Below are 14,970 nucleotides of genomic sequence, written 5' to 3' on the forward strand. Positions count from 1 at the left end.
AATTAGTCATCCTCGTTAAATTAGGCCGATTCAAGTTGAAGTCCAATATTAAACTTACGATTCATTGCACGCGACATGCTCTTGCATCAGCGATTTTTTTTTTTTTCAGTTTTCTGTTTTAGAATGGAAATGGCTGTTTGCCTCCAGCATAGTTGGTAGACATCTCTACTTACTATACCTCCATCAACTTGTTTTGTGTTCAAAAATAAGGTGGTTTTTCTCTCTCTCCCTTTTTTTTTTTTTTTTTGTTTTTTTTTTGTTTCTTTTTATTTATTGCAGTTCTTCCAACACGGAAACCCTTGAATAAGTTATTTTTGCTCTGTGGTTATCGCCTACTACTCGAGGCCACTTGTTGCGTTTGTCATTCTAACATCAATGCGGTTTTAAAAGAAGGAAAAGAAAGCATTGCGTGCAATAACCTCAATATTTCATGTGAAATACCGGTGTAGCTGTACAGACTCTAGTCAAAGGCTGTCTGCAAGGTTTAAAGGATAATTATAATAATTACGGCAGCTGCTACAGCTGGAGAATTTGGGTTTCTATGTCCAGACTTCAAGATCCTTTACTCAGTTCAGCGTTGCTTAGGAAACCACGGAAAACCGAACACTACATTGCGAAATGGCCAATTTTCGAGTTGAGTTTCACTGAGCTTGTGTGCATCATTATTCTGAATGTCTAATATGATCGATCTCGTCTCATGTACGCTCGAGGACCATCACAAAAGAACATTGTCACGGCAATTTTAAATTTTGGTCGAGAACAAGGAACGAAAATCCATCTGGAAAGAGCATCTTCAAAATAATAAAATGGCCAAGTTTGAGAGTCTTGTCTCTCGTTAAGTAGCGAAGATGTATATTGTATAGTACCGAAAATTCTGAAATTTTACAGACATTTTGTATGCATGGAGAGGGGTATATTATTGTTATTATTATTTTTTTTTTTTTGGGGGGGGGGGGGGGGCGCTTGCACAGACTTAACGGAGCTACATCTTCGCTAGATTAGAGGCATTGCTTTCAAACTTGGACATTTTACTGGTTTTTAGGTGGTCTTTCCAGCATTGTTAATGGGTTTCTGTTATCTGTCCAACATCAAAATTTAAAATAACCGTGATAATGGAGAATGGTTGTGTTTAATAGAGTTCGCTAAAACCTTTCTGCGCACTTCATTCAAATTATGGGAGATTATATTCTTGTCGGCCCGATATAAAAAATTAAACGCCTTAAGGCAGTCTCTTTTGTTTTTAACAATTTGGATCATTCGTGCTTAGACTTATCTTTGTAGTAGTTCTTTTGTGTTTTCTTTTCTTTCTTTTTTTCCTTTTCGAACAAAATTTGTTCAATTTTGCAGCCATGTATAGCTTAAATAGCCTTCTAAACGTAAGGAACACTTTTGTCAAGATTACGTTAATTTGTGGATACACACACCAATATAGAATTAAATTATCAGCAGAACGGTCAAAAGAACAGCATGTCTGACTGGGTCGGTCTTATCCAGTTTGAAACTTGTTAAAAACTTATTATTTTTACAAACAAGTTTAATCAGCTCAGAAGTACTTCTTTCAAGCATGTGAATACTCGAAGTTAAGAAGCGGTGTATTAGCAACACACGCAACACAAAGTGGGAATGTGGAAACGTCCTTGAATAGTCTATTTCTTCACAAATCTCCATCTCCTTAGCAGACTTATTTTAAAATCAGCTTTGCGTCTGTAGAGCAACAGAATGCATGACTGGCATGTGTGCAGCACTCGCTCTCCTCAGTAAAAATCAGAAATGTGCCCATTCCCATTTGATTTGATTTGATTTTTTTTTCTTCGTTGTCTAAGATGGGGCTGTTGCACGGCACAAGATAAAGGCTGAGGAATCTTCTAAAATTCCAACTTTGCGGGGAAAATTGAAAAAAAAGGACAGCACCTGACAAGAGGCTGTTCATTGGCTCTCGTTTTAATAGTAGTGGTGATGCTACCCACCAGCTCTAACGTTACAACTTGTACAAAATAATAAACAGTGCCACAGAGAAGTATCAACTGGGATGATCGCAGACTTCAACGTTTCATCCATAGACTTAATAGTTACAACCACCTTGTTTAGCGTAATAAAAAGCCTAACGATCTAAAGCTACAGGATTTCTTCCAGACCGGGACAAGAGCTACAACTGCATGGTACTAAATGGACTATATCTCTGATGTGCGATGCGGTTCGCTCGTAATGTAGTTTTCAAAAGAAGTAATATGTGTGGAAAGTGGGGGGGTTCAATTTTCAACAAAACGGAAACAGCATCAACAGATATTCTTGCTTTACATGAGTGGAAATTGTAGTGTTATTATGTAATTCACAGTGTTTTTTTGCGCGTTTTGTACTCGCTTGCGAAATACCCCATACCAGTCGTTCCAAATGAAAGTTAACTTTTAAGTCAGCAAACCTTTGTTCCATTTTCCGAGAGGTAGATTTGTATCAATCTGGGAAACATTCTTGGACTCTGTTGTTTTATTTTGATAATTTATGGCAAAGGCGAACCAATTGCGTGGCGACTGTTAAGCAAGAATACACCAAATTTAATGAGATTTTTCTTTTTTTTTTTTTCTCCACCAATTTTTGGCTTGCGTTGTAAGGAAGGTCGCGGTGTTTAAAAGTTTTCTTACCTTTCTGTTTTTGCAAAGTGACAAAAATATTTCTTAAGAGACACCCTTTATGTCAAAATGTTTGTTGTTGTAAAGGAGATGTTTGAAGTTCTTTATTTTCTTTGGTTTTTAAGCTAGTCCGTTGGTCACTTAGAGTTAGATTACACGGCGATGTTCGTAGATTATGCTTCGAGGCCATTTTCTTTATTGAATACATAAGTAACCGGAACTGGAATAATCAGCCGCTTTTGAAGTCAAAAACAAAACTTTGGCAAGCAGAATTTTTACGGTGAGGGTAAAATGAGCGCAAATTGGTTTTCCGTGCGTGGGAACCTTGCGATGGTATTGTTTTGCAAACGAAGTGCGTCTGCAGGGACTTTTGTTATGAGCGGGTGTGTAGAACAATGCTAGAGAACAAAATACACTTTTCACACAAAAGCAAACACGTGCTTCAGAGTATGGCCCTGTAATGTTTTATTTACAATATGCATTATGCAGCCTACAATAGTCCCGTCGAGCCGTTGTATTGTATCACGACCCGCCGTTTTCGTATATCATTCCAAAGCTCGATTGTTTACTTTTTACAGCCAATTAGCTCGAGTCGTTCTCACGGCCTGGGTTTAAGCCCTTTCGAGTGACCCTTGGATCGCAATGAAATTAAAAAGTGAAGGTTTACCACTAAAGTTATATAATTATTCGTTGGCTGGTTATACTGCGACAAGTGATGATAAGTTGACTTTGAAGTTCGGGTGCTAAATAGCCTTTATCAGGTCTAATATTGTCATGAAGCAAGGCTTCATTGCACGAGACTGCCATTTTTTTTTTCGCGCGAGTAGACGTAACTGCGCGCTTCTACTCATTTCGTCTCGTTTGCATAGCGCGTGCTGCGAACGCTTTGTCTTTGATAGCAAGCGTCCAATCACATTGCTTGGTTCTCACGCTTTCTATCTCAGCTGCCAGTGAACGCCAAAATACCATTCAAGTGACAAAAATGCAGGCCCCATTTTAAACAAAATACGCGGATAATGAGCTGGGGTTGGGAACTCGGAGCGAGAGATTTTCCCACGGCTGGCAAAGTAAATAAAGACCATATTCACTCCACTCGGGTTCATTTGTCACTTTCGTCGCTAGAGGAAAGATCGAATATTTACAGAACAATACTACGCGGTTCTCGCACAAACGAAGATAGAAACTAAAATAGTAATGGTTCAGGAATCTTCAAAGTTGGAAAAAGAAAATGATTCGGAGACTCGAAAGGTAAAATCGTTGAAACTTCTTTGCCTTAAATATGTTTGCGTTCAATTTCCTCCAAGGGAAGATGTGTCAGATTCTTTAGTTGCTTACATGGTTAAAAATAATGTAGACGTTAAAGGAAGTCATTAAGCTGCTCACACGAGTTAAGGGGATTAAAAGTCTTTTTGAAGGTCACCGTTAAATTAAATTGACGTTTCTTTTTATTTGGGTAGTGTTCTAAGCCAATTATGGAGAAAAGAAGACGCGAACGCATCAACCGTAGTCTTGAAGAACTAAAGAGACTTGTTCTGGAAGCACAGAACAGAGATGTAAGTATGCTGTGTCAGCAAAAATCTTCCCTGCAGACAAAAGTATTCGGTTTATGTCGTTTTTTGTTGAAGCAAGCCAGTCGTTTTTGTTCAGCTGCCAAGCTTAAAGAAATGTTAAAGTTACTTGCTCTATCTATGGAATTTGTTTTCTTGCAGTATACTAGTACTTGGGCCATGTTCTAATAATGGCGCCCGTTTGATAACTGTCCATAGCTTATTTTTAATAAGATTTGTCAGAATTTCTCGACTTCCTGACATCCCAGCAAGCCTCTGTAAACAAATGCTGTTTTATCAACGTTCAATACCCCTACCATCTGTCTTGTTCTGAATTATCTCTTATCTTAAGTGATTATTTGTCTTGATGGCATTTCACGGTTGAAGGAATCGGTTCCAGCAATATTCTCGATCATTCATGCAATCGCACATTTCAGTTATAACCTGGCGGTGTTACTGATGTGCTCCGTATGAAAGCACAGAGCGGGTAAATCTTCAAAAATTGTAAAAATGAAGATGCTTTTCGGGAGCTTTTATTTGAACGGTCACACTTGGCATCGACTCAAAAGTATTCTTGGTTCACACGAGCGACATAACTTAGTCACGAAAACGTAAAGCAATATATGTCGTTGTTATATATTTCTAGTGTGAACTGGGCGACATAACTACGTAATAGGAAAATAATGGCAAAGATAAAACAGTTTTTCTTTGCCGTTTGTGTCAATGTCGTTTTCTCCTCATATCACAAGGGTGACCTTGGCTTTTCGAGTTAAGGACGCCTGACGCGTATCTAACGGTTTAACTCTCATTTGCAGACTTCAAGGTACACGAAGCTTGAAAAGGCAGACATTTTAGAGATGACTGTTCGACATCTACGTAGCCTGAGACATCACCAGCGGACCGGTGAGACACGCGTGACAGCTTTATAATGACAAGTTAATATATAACTGATCAGTGTTATGGCGTATTCAAACTGCGAAACCGCGAGGAGTTTATTAAATGGCAGGTTATTTAAAGGTGGCGCGGATCACTGATACTGACAGGTGCCTGTCGGAACATCTGGAAAAGCTTTTTAATTTTTCAATTGACCAGTAATTAATAATTGGACCCGGGTAAGAAGGGGAATGTCGTTCAATTGCGTTAATAACTTTAGGGTGGCGATTGGACCGCCTCTGGCGAGTTTTATGTGAAAAGGAATAAAAAGGCTTTCCAAAAACATCAGAACTAAGAAGCAATTGTGAAAGGTTTCTTTTTAGGTTAGATGGGTTTGGGGTTTATGCGATGACAAATTAGCTTTGTCTTACATTGATCACAGTTCGGTGGCTGTTGTGTTATTTGATTCGTAGATCTTAAAAGTTATTTCTTTGTTCGTAATACCACTTTCGTCTGGGTGTTGTCAAGAACATTTTCACCACATTTCAAACGAAACGTTCTACCTCATAATGTGTGACCCTTTTTAGCATTAGAATTCGATTGGATTTCCTAGAACGCAGCTTGAAAGCTGGCAAACAAAACAGACATTCACTCAGATAAAAATTTTATTTCCCCTTACATTTTTTTGTTCAAATAACTCAATTAGACATTTTCTGTTCATAGCTGTAGTTATATTTAATACTCTGAATTGGAAAGTCTTAGTAAAGTGATCTGTGAACATTTTTACTTTTAAAGGGCGAATTTGATGTCATTTCAAAATCCAAAAATGTTTGCCTGTCAACAGAAACAAGAAAATAATTGTCTAGTTTTGTCATAAATTATCACCCCAGTACAATAAAACTCGATTAGTACCTCTAGCCAGAGAAAGAGTAGGTCGCACTGGATTGAAACTTGAAAAATGTTAGGCTGACGTTTTTCAAGTTCTCACAATTTTGTCTCCAAAATGCGCTAGAACAGATCACGAATTGTTCCTTTCCAGAATTGAGTTGATTTCTTTCCTCTCGTCGTTCAATAATTATTTTGTAGCTAAGGGAGGTCCTATTTCATCATTTTTAACAGAAGAGATCAAAAACCCCACGACACTGCCCCTTTATAGCGGCTTGTTTCGATATGTTATCAGTACCTTCCTTTATTGCTGTTGGCTATGCATTATCGGGGTTTTTTTTTTAATGATCTATAACTTTGCAGTGCCAGTTTTCAAGTCACGTGAAATGGTTCTGGTTCTGTTTCTGTGAATAAAATTCCAAGTTATGTTCATTGAAATCAGTGAAGACATTCACCAGTACTTTCTCGTGCTTTTTCTTACTAAGCTGTGAAGCCAGAGTGCATGATTATAACCTGTTGAGTGTTTAGATAAAATACTTCTATTGGACCATTCAAATGAAAGTTATAGTTATTAAGAAACACTTCCCTTTGGAGTAAATCGTTTCATCAGTCCTCAAGTGTTGCTTTGTTTTGTTTGTTTGTTTGTGTTTTAGGGAAAAAAACTAGCCTTCTCTGTGTTTTGAGGTTCTACTGACGGAAGTAAACGCCTATTTATTTTCCAATATTCTCTTGTTTTCTCACAGTGATATGTTCTACCGACCCCCACGTGTTTCTTAAGTACCGCGCAGGGTACAGCGCGTGTGTGGCTGAAGTGTCCAAGAGTGTGATCGGAGACGAGTGCTTGGACCCTGACGTAAAAGTACAAATCTTATCTCATCTAGCCGGCTGCCCTGCCACACCTCGAGTTGTCAGTGATGTTGCACTGCAGTCTTCATCGAGAATTCCAACTTCGATCCAGTTGGAGGCCTCTGGGGATCTTGCTGTGAAGGAACCAAGACAGTTGCTTCCTAGAGACGCTCTTGAACCCCGACCCCCGTCAGCTTGTACTGCTATTTCCCCCTACGTGGTTCAAGGACATCGAATACTCCCTTCGACAGGGACCATTCCGCTGCATTATGTTCCTGTTTTAAGTACCGATTCTAGTAGCTCTCCTGGAATGCACCACGCTTTAGTCCCAAGCGGGTCCTCGGGTTTACACCTAACGGACCCTTTGTGGAGACCTTGGTGACCAGCAGTGTTGAAAGATGCTTTAGATTTATTCCTAAGAAATTAAATTTAAATTTAAAAGTGGCCGAAGCACTAAAACGTTTCTCCGAAAAGGCGTGAAATCAACAGAAGCCTAATGTTTTTTTTTCCTGTTAATTTTTTTACCTGTCTACCAATAATTATTACTTTATACAACGAAAACAAATAAATTGAGGTCAAATATAGTTTTTAAAGATTTATTGTGAGGATAAATATATGATTTTAAAATAAAACAGTGTAGACGTTTCTAGAAGTCTCTCTCTGATTTCTAATTATTAACTAAGACTTTCTTAAAGTCCTTCGCTTCTCATTTTTGCTCAAGTAGGGCCCGGGCCAAGGAAGAGCCCTCGACTAGCAAAAAAGAAATGCCGTAATCAACAATGAGTAACATGGTCTCGTTCCCTTTGCGAGACAGGGACTCTTTATAGGTTGAATTTCACCTCCCACGGTTAATAGCACCTAACCAAGACATTCCCTGTTTTGTTGAATACTTTTAACCTCTGTGCCACTACCTTCCGTAAGCGAGCACTTTCACTGGATCAAAAATAACCAGAATGTTTTCAGTGAATTCTCCACACGTAAGTGGCGGCAACCGCCTTTGTAGCTGATCGATATTTGGAAGTTTTCTATTGTCTCTAAACTTCGTCGTTCAGCTGTGATCAGATAACGATAAATTTTGTTCTACACTGGGATAGACAACGACGAGTCCCTTATTTTTGGCTGTCTAACATTGGAACGTTTTATTTGGGATATTTTGATTGGATGTTCGTTGCATATTGGTTAGTATTGTGACTCAGAACTTAGGGCCAAACAACAAATAAAGTAGGAATGATGTATTATTTAGTAAGTGACACAGGCGTACTCGGAAGAAAATCCAAGTGCTCCTATTAGGAGTCGAACCTAAGACCTTCCGATTACTAAAGCTACCACTAAGCTACAGGAAACTCGTGGCAGCTAAGGCCATTAAACTAGGTTCATGGGACATCGTACATCGTTCTCATTTATTCACCATTTATTCACTTTTTTTTATCGATTGGCGTTAATTTTTAGTTTAAACTTACAACATGTTGCTTAAAATTAGAACTTCCAAATTCAAAAAATACTGAGGATCATTTAGTCTTCTTTCTGTGCACGTAAATTGTTTCTGGCGCGGTAATAGGGACCATACGAATGCAAGACGGCAAAGCCAACGAAAACGTCAATTGAATATATAACTTTATTTCATTTGTGCTACTCCGTGATAATGTTAACTTGTTCAACTTCTACACAAACGAACTACCCAGGAACCAAATTGGTTGGAGTGGCGTTCAAGAAAGAGAATGAAAACTTCACTCCCTTGTGTTCACGTTCTCCACAAAGCCTCACAAAATTTCACGTTGTTGTTTTGCAGAGAACGGCAGAGAAATGTACCAAAATTTGACACGGATGTGCAGAGCGATTGTTTTTGCTAATCGAGCCTTTTGATTTGTATCGTTGTCGTTGCCGTCGCCGTCGTATTTTCGTAAGGTCCCTAATAAGTTGTCTGCGGGGATTTCGGAAAACGGGCCGTATCATGTCCTATAAGCTGGAAGTTTTTTGAAGGGCAAACTATTACAAGTTCGTTAATCAACTTGGAAATCCTTCAGCTGTATCATGCGGGCAAGTTTAAAATTCGTGACCTACTAAAGAGAGATTATGCAGCATTTTTTGTAAGAATTTTACAGGGATTACACTCAGGATTTACACCTCCTTTGGTCTGAAAACTAACCTCTCGTAAGGGTCCACCTTACGGGAGGAACAACTGTAAATTGCCACTGAAAAGTGCTCAGTAGCTCATAATGGGTGTTCTGCAGGCCAGTCTACCGTTGATTCTTGTTGGAACTGGTTTCTTCTCGGATCTTCAGGTTTCCCTTTATCACAATCATTTCGTGTTACAGCCCCAACTCGGAATCTAGTCTGGAAATGAAGCCTTGGTTGAGCTCGCCGTGGCTATCTACCTCGTGTCCACTGGTGTGATTTCCTCAGCAATTTTCATTTCTGTGTTGTGAGACTGTTGGCAACCGGATGCGTTTAATAAGCGAAGTCTCAGCTCTCGGATCTCGTTGTCTTTCTAGATAGGAAAGAAAGTACCATTAAGTGTTTCAAGGAAACTTAAAATGCCACCGAACACAGAAGGAGATCTGTTCCTGTTTTGGGCTTCTCCCTTAAAACACCTGTTACTCGTTCACAGTAAATCAATCCACCCCATTTGGGGGAGACCGAGAATGCTACCGGCGAATTTCTATAATTATCATCATAAGCCACACCTCCTCCTTTGCATGAGATTGGCTGTTCAGATGCTAACTAGGTTGCTGAAACGTCCCGTGAGGAATTTAAAGCTGTTAGCACACGGTCCGTTCTTACCGCAGCCATTTTCCTTTTGAAATCCATAAGTTGCCGCTCTCTGTCAATGTCCTCTGTCGCCAGGGTGTTGGTTGTTTCAACAGCTAAAGTGTTGGTAGTAAAAGCGCGACAGAATTGTTCGCCACCCAACTGAAACCGTTTTATCTGCAGCACCTACGATTTATGGGAGGAAATACTGATTAAAGAGCAGAGTGAAATTTTTAACGATGATGGGAGAGGTGTGAAGGTGGGGTACAAAGAAATATTAAGTGGTAGGAAGGTTGGAGAGAAATCCAGTGGCCAAATATATCCTCTCCGCCACCCCGAATATGCACCGTACGTTTTATCACGAAAGCCCCTAACACCAGAAACTGTGTTGTCCAAGTTTTTGTCACCCTCTGATTCTTTAAAAGCCCAACAACAGAAAACACACCGGTGACAGCTTCCTGTCCATTGGAAACCACTGGTCTCCATTTTTATGGTCTGTGTTCCGCCTAGCGGGCTGTTACAATGACGCTGGACTGTACAACTCCCGTGTTTAGCTATGTGGGCGCTAGCGCTGACTTCGCGAGAGCAAAATCTGGGAAGAGGACAAGACTACCGTATTTTGCACTCAGCTACCAACCAACACATTTGTACCCTTGGCTCTCCAGGCTATGGTTTTCTCGTTATTCAGGATGGCGGTTCAACTAGTGATGTAAATTGGCCAGCACGTGGACCTTAGCTGTATAAAATGATAAATGATGGATTTGAGTAAGAGGCGGAAATATTCTATCGGTTTAATGACGGTGCCTAATTTTGTTACTGCGCATACGCTCTGCCCATCTCGAGATACTCGGGTTCCTATGGGTAGAGTCTCCTAATACAGGGATATTTTTGACGCAGTTTAAAACTATGCGGAGAAAGAGGAACTTAGCAAGTGTTCTTGTATCCATAAAGAAATCTGGGGGTAACCATGCATTTTTCAGAGATTATTAATCTTTAATTTGAAAAAAAAATGCCATACATTGATTTGTATTTTAGCGCCTTTTAGAATTATTACTGCTTCATTATCTCTAAAAAAAAATGCGTGGTTACCCCCACCTTTCTTTTTGCATGGATTCCAATAGCCCTTGCTAAGATCTGCTTTTCCCGCATATTCATAAACTGAGCAAAAATACTTCTGTATTTAGTAGGCACCGTCCTTATTAAAAGGGAAGTATAACGCGAATTTCATGTAATTTCAAAACCCCAAATTGTTTGTCTGTCAACAGAAACAAAAAAAAAGATTGTCTATTTTTGTTATAAAGTATCACTCCAATGCAGTAAAACTGCTGATTAGTGCATCTAACCAGAGACAGAGTAGATCAGAATGAATTGAAACTTGAAAAATGTTAGGCCAACATTTTTTCAAGTTCTCACATTTTTGTTTCCAAAATGCACTAGAACAGACCACCAGTTGTTCCTTTCAAGAATCGAGTTGATTTCTTTCCTCTCGTTGTTCTAGAATTATTTTGTAGCTAAGTGAAGGTCTTATTTCACCATTTTTAACAAAAGGGGTCAAAAACCCCATGGCACTTCCCCTTCAAACAAAATCTGAACTTAGTACCTTTGGTATGAAGACGAGGCACATAGTGATTGAGGTACAGATTAAGATACAAATAGAAACAATAGAAAACGACACGTCCGGCTTCTTCCTCATGGCGAACGATATCGGAGTACCAATGATGCACAGGACAAATACATTGTACACAGACATCCCAATGTACCTGCAAAGCAACCACCATTTCTGTCAAGATCCTAGACTCCTAGAGACGTATTACTAAGTCATCGTAAATTGGACGGTACCCTGGCTTCAGAGGCCCGACGAAAGAAATAACCTCTGGCACCCAGGATAATTGGACGGCTGAGTGTATTAAGACAGTCAATTATTCCACTATATCTCAGGTTGAAGAAACTGCTACTAATACCTGTTTTAAAAACGTACACCGCTGTGTGTATTTGCCCCATCTATTTTGCAGGATAATTAACAATTAACTACTAAAGTAGAAGTAAATAGCAAAAACTTTCTGGAAATAACACCGGGACCACTTGATTCGTGTGTACACGAAAAGCCCTCACATCAACTTATAATTATGAAAAAATGTATAATTATATAATTATAGTAAAACATGCACATTGATTACCTTTGTTGTATGTTGTCGTGGTTTGTGTCCTTTCTGAGAGCGGCAGCCATTTTGAATAATTTAAAAGCAGTCGTCTATCACGAGGAATTGGACCAAGTCGTAAGGGTCGGAATCCCGCGGACAATCCCGCGGGAACTTCGGGAGGGTTTCTGAAGGAAACTCGGTCCCACGTCCCAATCCTTAAGGTAGTCGACCGCGCGTAAATTATTCAAAATGGCCACCGCTTGTAGAAGACACACAAACAACAACAAAAACATTTTTTTTCTTTTCATAATTGATATGAGGTTCCCCTGTATATAGAATTAAATTATCGCCTTTGGCATGGAACCAATCGGATCTATCTTGTTCGTATAGAGTATAGAAAGCCCAAATACAGTCACGCGGCTTGGATTTTCTCCTTGCTTTACGTCTACGCGGCTTGTCGCCTTAGCTTTGGCTGAATGGCGGCAAAAATACCCAAAGCACTTGATTTTTTTTCTACCCCTGCACCCGTTTCCCTCTTAAATTCTTTAATAACGTAAGGGAAGTATCGATGGAAACACGTACTTGGAATCGTTCAAGGCAGGTATTGTGACGTTTCTTGTCTCCCAAGCAAGGAATGCTCCAAACAGCAACAACAATCCTTTGTAGCCGCACAGTATTCCAAGCCAGCGGTATGTCTCTTTAGATTCGCAATGCTCGAGTTGCTTGACAAGTATAACGTCCGACTCAGAGTCTAGAGACTGGAAGCAAATTCATGCATAACAAACTATTATAAAGTTAATCAGCATTAAAAATCATATCGTAAGCACCACCCAGGGGTATGCAGTGTACCCTCCTTGGGACACCAATGGACCACGAGGGCGGAAAAGGATACAGCTCTTTTTTTTAAAAAGATCGTGCCCTCATATTAAGCCGGTACGGATAAATGATCACGTGTTCGAAGATCACGTGATCGATAGCACACGTGATATTCCGTCGAGATATTTCGTGACCAAAATTTTTGCCGCGAAGACCGTAGAATTTCACACTGGCATGGTATCATTTTTTTATGGAGTATGAAACGAGGAGCTGGACAGATAACATTTAGGTAAACTGTTTTCAAGGTCACATTCCTGGCGAGCGATCGCTACAGCCGGCATTATCAAACAACGCCCCATAAGTCTTATATGGCGATTGGTCTGGGCCCAGTTCATCCACGTTTGAGAGTTTATACCAAGTAAAACGTTAATGCATTCATGGATGCCAAATGTTTATATGGTCACGTACTTTGATCGGATTCTTCTAATTAGACGCTGAAACTGTCGCCTGATGTGTTCTAAATTTTGAAGATATCTCTTGATATCAGAGCCTCCATACAACGAAAGCATTAAAAGAATAATAAGCATTAAGATAATAAGCATTGATCTAACCTCATCTGAAGACTCTCGAAGAGTTCTTCTCATCGGATCCATGACCTGCCACACTGTGAGATAAATGACGTCCACTACGACAAGAAGGAAGACCACGCCGAACAAGTAACGGTCCTTGATAACCTAAGGAGAGGCGAGATTTTGCAACTGTCAGCGCATAACTCATTAAGACAATTAAGGGGCGACCTACACCATTTGCAACCGTCTTACATGGTTGGTCGAGAGGACAAAAAAATGAACAGAACAATGCTCCCAGCCCTAAAAAGACAATGCATTTGCAGGTTATCAGGTAATGTCTAAATAACGAGCAGGAGTGTTTTATCGGGTTTTAGACAGGGTAAAACACGTGCTGCGAGTTTTTTGAACGACTTCTAAAACATTCCTGGAAAAGGGTGTGTCAATAGAGTTCATAACAATTATGCTTTTGTGAACGTTGGAAATAAGCATACGAGAGAAACACCGCATACTATTAGCTAATGAGGAGTGTTTTATCAGCTCATAAAACACCGCATACTAATAAGGAGGAGGGTTGTCGATATAAAATCACTGCACGTGATGTATTATCGACCATTTGATTGGTCAATGGACTTATGAATTGTTAATGAGTTTTTGAAGGTCCAGAGCTTTTGGAGGGTGCAGGTCTACTGGCCATCAATTAACCAATTCTCGACTGGCAGAATAAGTAAGCCTTTGGACCAATACCGAAGCAACGACATTTTCTGTTCTAGTGTTACCTTTCGTTTTAATCGTCTGTTTGTAAATATCTGATGAACTCGCCAGGTTTTGGAAAACATAGCGCCAAAAGATAAACTGAAACCTAACGATAGGGTCCAAGCTCTGACCTGAAAAACAGATGTCACAAAGAAAGCAAATTAGTCAGTACACTCGGAAACTATAGAGAGTCTGGGCACTAACTTTGAAGCGGCGCCATGGATATGGGAAAGTTTGGCAGCAAAACATGGCGCCATAACCGTTTGAATTGTGGTGATCAGGTCTGATTATAACAAAGGCCTTCGAAACAAAGAAGGGCTGTAACGTTTCTGTATTTACAAAGTTTAAGGTGGCTCTGAATCCCTCTTGATATAATTTTTCTAAACTTTGCAAAACATTGTATCTAAACATGCTGATTACAGATCCATAACAAAAAAAAAGGAGGTCACCGAGATTGTTTTTGAGTCGCAACCACTTAAAGGTAAATTTAGCGGTGTTTTTAACAGTTTATACTGTCACTATAGTAACCCATTATATCGAGAAAACGACCATAATTTGTTCACCAATATTAACGCATTATTTGGTATCATTATTGTTGTGTCAACTGATAAAGAATCGTAGTATTGATCCGTCCGCAAAGTATGAGAGTCGGAAAGTAATGGAAACCGGTGCCGGCCACCTTGAGAGCGCAAGTTTTTTCAAAGGTGTACAAATTAAAGGAGTGCCAGTTTATACTTACCGCACATATGATCTCGTATCCACTGGAAATAAATCTTCCATCCAAACCAAACAAGAAGACAGACACATAACTGAGGGTGCATCCCAGCAAAACTGAGTTGTTTAGATTGGGACTGGACATCTTTATAAACCTTGTTAAATAATCAAACGGACGTTTGATTTTAAAAATATTTACCATTTCACCCTTCCTATCGGGTTCTTCGAGATTATGCAATCCAGAAAATTACCTCAGTGGATTTACAGTACGAGGTTCTATGCGTCTTCGGAGCAGTAAAAAATGCGGCCAGGATCAACAGAAGCCTAAAAACTAAAGCAACCATGCAATAGCGTGCACTGATCGCATTAGCGCTTGGGTGAATTTGACTATTCTTTGCAGCAGTCTAGAAGAGCGATAGACTTGGGTGATGTAGCAGACTATATGCAATTG

General features: G+C 39.7%; 2 protein-coding genes across 4 annotated transcripts in view; one reads left to right on the forward strand and one right to left on the reverse strand.

Annotated features, from left to right (window-relative positions):
- LOC146485002 (transcription factor HES-4-like) overlaps positions 1-7,430 on the forward strand; it is a 7,679-nt gene extending 249 nt beyond the window's left edge. Inside the window, exons 1-4 of the mRNA XM_085103956.1 lie at positions 1-3,875; positions 4,085-4,180; positions 4,990-5,077; positions 6,676-7,430. The exon at positions 1-3,875 is cut by the window's left edge and continues 249 nt beyond it. Coding sequence (XP_084960082.1) covers positions 3,822-3,875; positions 4,085-4,180; positions 4,990-5,077; positions 6,676-7,160 — 723 coding nt within the window. The 5' untranslated portion in view covers positions 1-3,821 and the 3' untranslated portion in view covers positions 7,161-7,430. The remainder of the gene's footprint in view (positions 3,876-4,084; positions 4,181-4,989; positions 5,078-6,675) is intronic.
- The window catches only part of LOC146485003 (gamma-aminobutyric acid type B receptor subunit 2-like), a 26,820-nt gene continuing 19,210 nt past the window's right edge, over positions 7,361-14,970 (reverse strand). For all 3 annotated transcript variants that reach the window (XM_085103892.1, XM_085103891.1, XM_085103890.1), the window contains 7 exons: positions 14,545-14,674; positions 13,829-13,936; positions 13,095-13,217; positions 12,250-12,425; positions 11,127-11,286; positions 9,560-9,712; positions 7,361-9,266 (listed from right to left, as the gene is read on the reverse strand). In XM_085103892.1, coding sequence (XP_084960018.1) covers positions 9,150-9,266; positions 9,560-9,712; positions 11,127-11,286; positions 12,250-12,425; positions 13,095-13,217; positions 13,829-13,936; positions 14,545-14,674 — 967 coding nt within the window. In that variant the 3' untranslated portion in view covers positions 7,361-9,149. The remainder of the gene's footprint in view (positions 9,267-9,559; positions 9,713-11,126; positions 11,287-12,249; positions 12,426-13,094; positions 13,218-13,828; positions 13,937-14,544; positions 14,675-14,970) is intronic.

The sequence above is a fragment of the Pavona decussata genome, unplaced genomic scaffold (genome assembly GCF_977016875.1).
Source record: "Pavona decussata unplaced genomic scaffold, jaPavDecu1.1 SCAFFOLD_28, whole genome shotgun sequence".
Classification (NCBI taxonomy): Eukaryota; Metazoa; Cnidaria; class Anthozoa; order Scleractinia; family Agariciidae; genus Pavona; species Pavona decussata.